Below are 2,500 nucleotides of genomic sequence, written 5' to 3'. Positions count from 1 at the left end.
TGTTATGGGTGTGTTTATGGAGTGTTTTGGTGTGTTTTGGGGTGTTTTTGGTGTTGCGTGGTGTTGTGATGTGTTCTGGGTGACATGTAGAAAATTTGTTTATCTATAGGGAAAAACGTTTTGGTGTGTTATTGGTGTGTTTTACGTCTTTCCCCCCTCCCCCTCCCTCTCTCTCCCTCTCCCTCATCCTCACCCTCTCTCTCTCTCTCTCTCTCCAACAGTGGTCAAACTTCACCACATGGCACTGTGATGAATTCTTTCCGACTGAGAGGAAGATGATGAACGGCGTGTGTGTGGTGACGTATGACTCCAAGAAGCTGTTTTACATCATCTTCACTATCACCTGCTACTTCCTACCTGTCACCATCATGCTCGTTAATTACAGGTAAGGCAAAGGGTTAATGGTGAAGCCAGGGGTGTGTTTTGGTGTTTACTGCTGTTTTGGGTGGTGTTTTGGGGTGTTTTGGGGTGTTTGAGTGTTTTTGTGGTGTGTGTGTGTGTGTGTGTGTGTGTGTGTGTGTGTGTGTGTGTGTGTGTGTGTGTGTGTGTGTGTGTGTGTGTTTCTATGGACGTGGATCTCTCTCTCTCTCTCTCTCTCTCTCTCTCTCTCTCTCTCTCTCTCTCTCTCTCTCTCTCTCTCTCTCTCTCTCTCTCTTCAGACTCCTATTTTGTTCTTCGCCTGCTTTCATAGTTCCTCCTCCTCCTCCTCTTCTTTTCTTCTTCTTCTTCTTCTTCTTCTTCTTCTTCTTCCTCCTCATCCTCTAGTGTTGATGATGCACAGAGAGGAAGAGAAGTATCAATTCTTTCTGACTCATCTCTCTCTCTATCTCTCTCTCTCTTCCCTTCCCCATTCTTTCTGTTATTTTTCTCCAATTTCTCTCTCGATCTCATCCCTTCAATACATTTCCTCCTCCTCCTCCTCCTCCTCCTCCTCTTCTTCGTAATTATCCTCCTTTCCTTCTCCCTTCTCTTCTCTCATTCATTTACCTCTCCCCTCTCACTTTGTTCTCTCCTCCTTTCAATCTATCCTCTCTCTCTCTCTCTCTCTCTCTCTCTCTCTCTCTCTCTCTCTCTCTCCTACTATGTTAAATCTTTCACATACCAAGTGTGTGTGTGTGTGTGTGTGTGTGTGTGTGTGTGTGTGTGTGTGTGTGTGTGTGTGTGTGTGTGTGTGTGTGTGTGTGTGTGACAGACAGACAGACAGACAGAGACACAGAAGCAATTAAACGTAACTACACAGAGAAACACACACACACACACACACACACACACACACACACACACACACACACACAGTTCAAAGCCCCTCCATGTCCTTACAAGACCCCTCTCTCTCTCTCTCTCTCTCTCTCTCTCTCTCTCTCTCTCTCTCTCTCTCTCTCTCTCTCTCTCAACCTCCATCTCCATCCCTCCACTTCCCCTCTGACCTCTCTTTCCCCTCTCTCCCCTCACCCCCCCAGTCTGATAGTGTGGAAGCTGTGGGGGGCGCAGCAGCCAGGGGAACACCACCAGCAGCAGGAGGCAACCACACGCAACACCCAACGAGTGGTGAGGATGGTGACCGTGGTGTTGCTGGTGTTCGTCGTGTGTTGGACTCCTCTACAGACTCTCATCCTTTACACCAGCGTCGGGGAGAAATATGTAAGTGTGTGGTGTTGTGATGGTGTGGTGGTGGTGTTGTGTGGTGTTGTAGGGTGGGATGTGGTGTGGTGTTCGTCTAATTTTCATTCTTTTTTCCATTTCTCTTTTTCCTTCTTCATTTACTCCATCATTCATTCTCTATCTCTCCATTTCTTCCTTCAATTTCCTTCTCTCTCTCTCTCTCTCTCTCTCTCTCTCTCTCTTCCCCTACAGGAGTTCGTGAATGACATAGTTCACAGCTTCGTGGTTCATTGCATTTCTCTTCTTCTCTTCTCTCTCCATAACTTTTCAACAAATACTCTCACTCACTCACTCACTCACTCACTCACTCTCTAAATTACTTTCATTCACTTACGCATCTTTCTCCTTCTTCACCTCTTTGTTTATTAACCTGTTCTAACTTGTTCCTTTTTATTACTTTATATATCATTCATTCATTTATTTATTTTCATCTTTTTTTTTCAATACGAGTCAGTTTTTCTCTACTCACTCACTCACTTTCACTCTCTCTCTCTCTTCCCCTACAGGAGTTCATGAATGACAGATTTTACAGCTTATTTCATTCCATTTCTCTTCAATTTTTCTCTCTCTCCATAACTTCTCTCACTCACACTCACTCTCTCTTCCCCTACAGGAGTTCATGAATATGTCTGACATCGAGTTCACAGCTTACTTCGTGGCTCACTCCAACTCCGCCCTGAACCCGATCATTTACTGCGGCTTCAATGCAAACTTCAGGCAGGGACTTGTGGCGCTCCTCTACTGCAGGCACTCCCGCGGCGGCCGTGTCCACTACCCTCGTGAGTCTTGTGTGTGTGTGTGTGTGTGTGTGTGTGTGTGTGTGTGTGTGTGTGTGTGT

At 46.0% G+C, this 2,500-nt stretch overlaps 1 protein-coding gene across 1 annotated transcript in view; it reads left to right on the top strand.

Annotated features, from left to right (window-relative positions):
* LOC123513655 (tachykinin-like peptides receptor 99D) overlaps window positions 1-2,500 on the top strand; it is a 14,176-nt gene that overhangs the window by 8,026 nt on the left and 3,650 nt on the right. Inside the window, exons 5-7 of the mRNA XM_045270952.1 lie at window positions 222-385; window positions 1,461-1,641; window positions 2,276-2,441. Coding sequence (XP_045126887.1) covers window positions 222-385; window positions 1,461-1,641; window positions 2,276-2,441 — 511 coding nt within the window. The remainder of the gene's footprint in view (window positions 1-221; window positions 386-1,460; window positions 1,642-2,275; window positions 2,442-2,500) is intronic.

Source organism: Portunus trituberculatus, chromosome 36 (genome assembly GCF_017591435.1).
Source record: "Portunus trituberculatus isolate SZX2019 chromosome 36, ASM1759143v1, whole genome shotgun sequence".
NCBI lineage: Eukaryota > Metazoa > Arthropoda > Malacostraca > Decapoda > Portunidae > Portunus > Portunus trituberculatus.
This window is presented reverse-complemented; position numbering and strand designations above follow the sequence as displayed.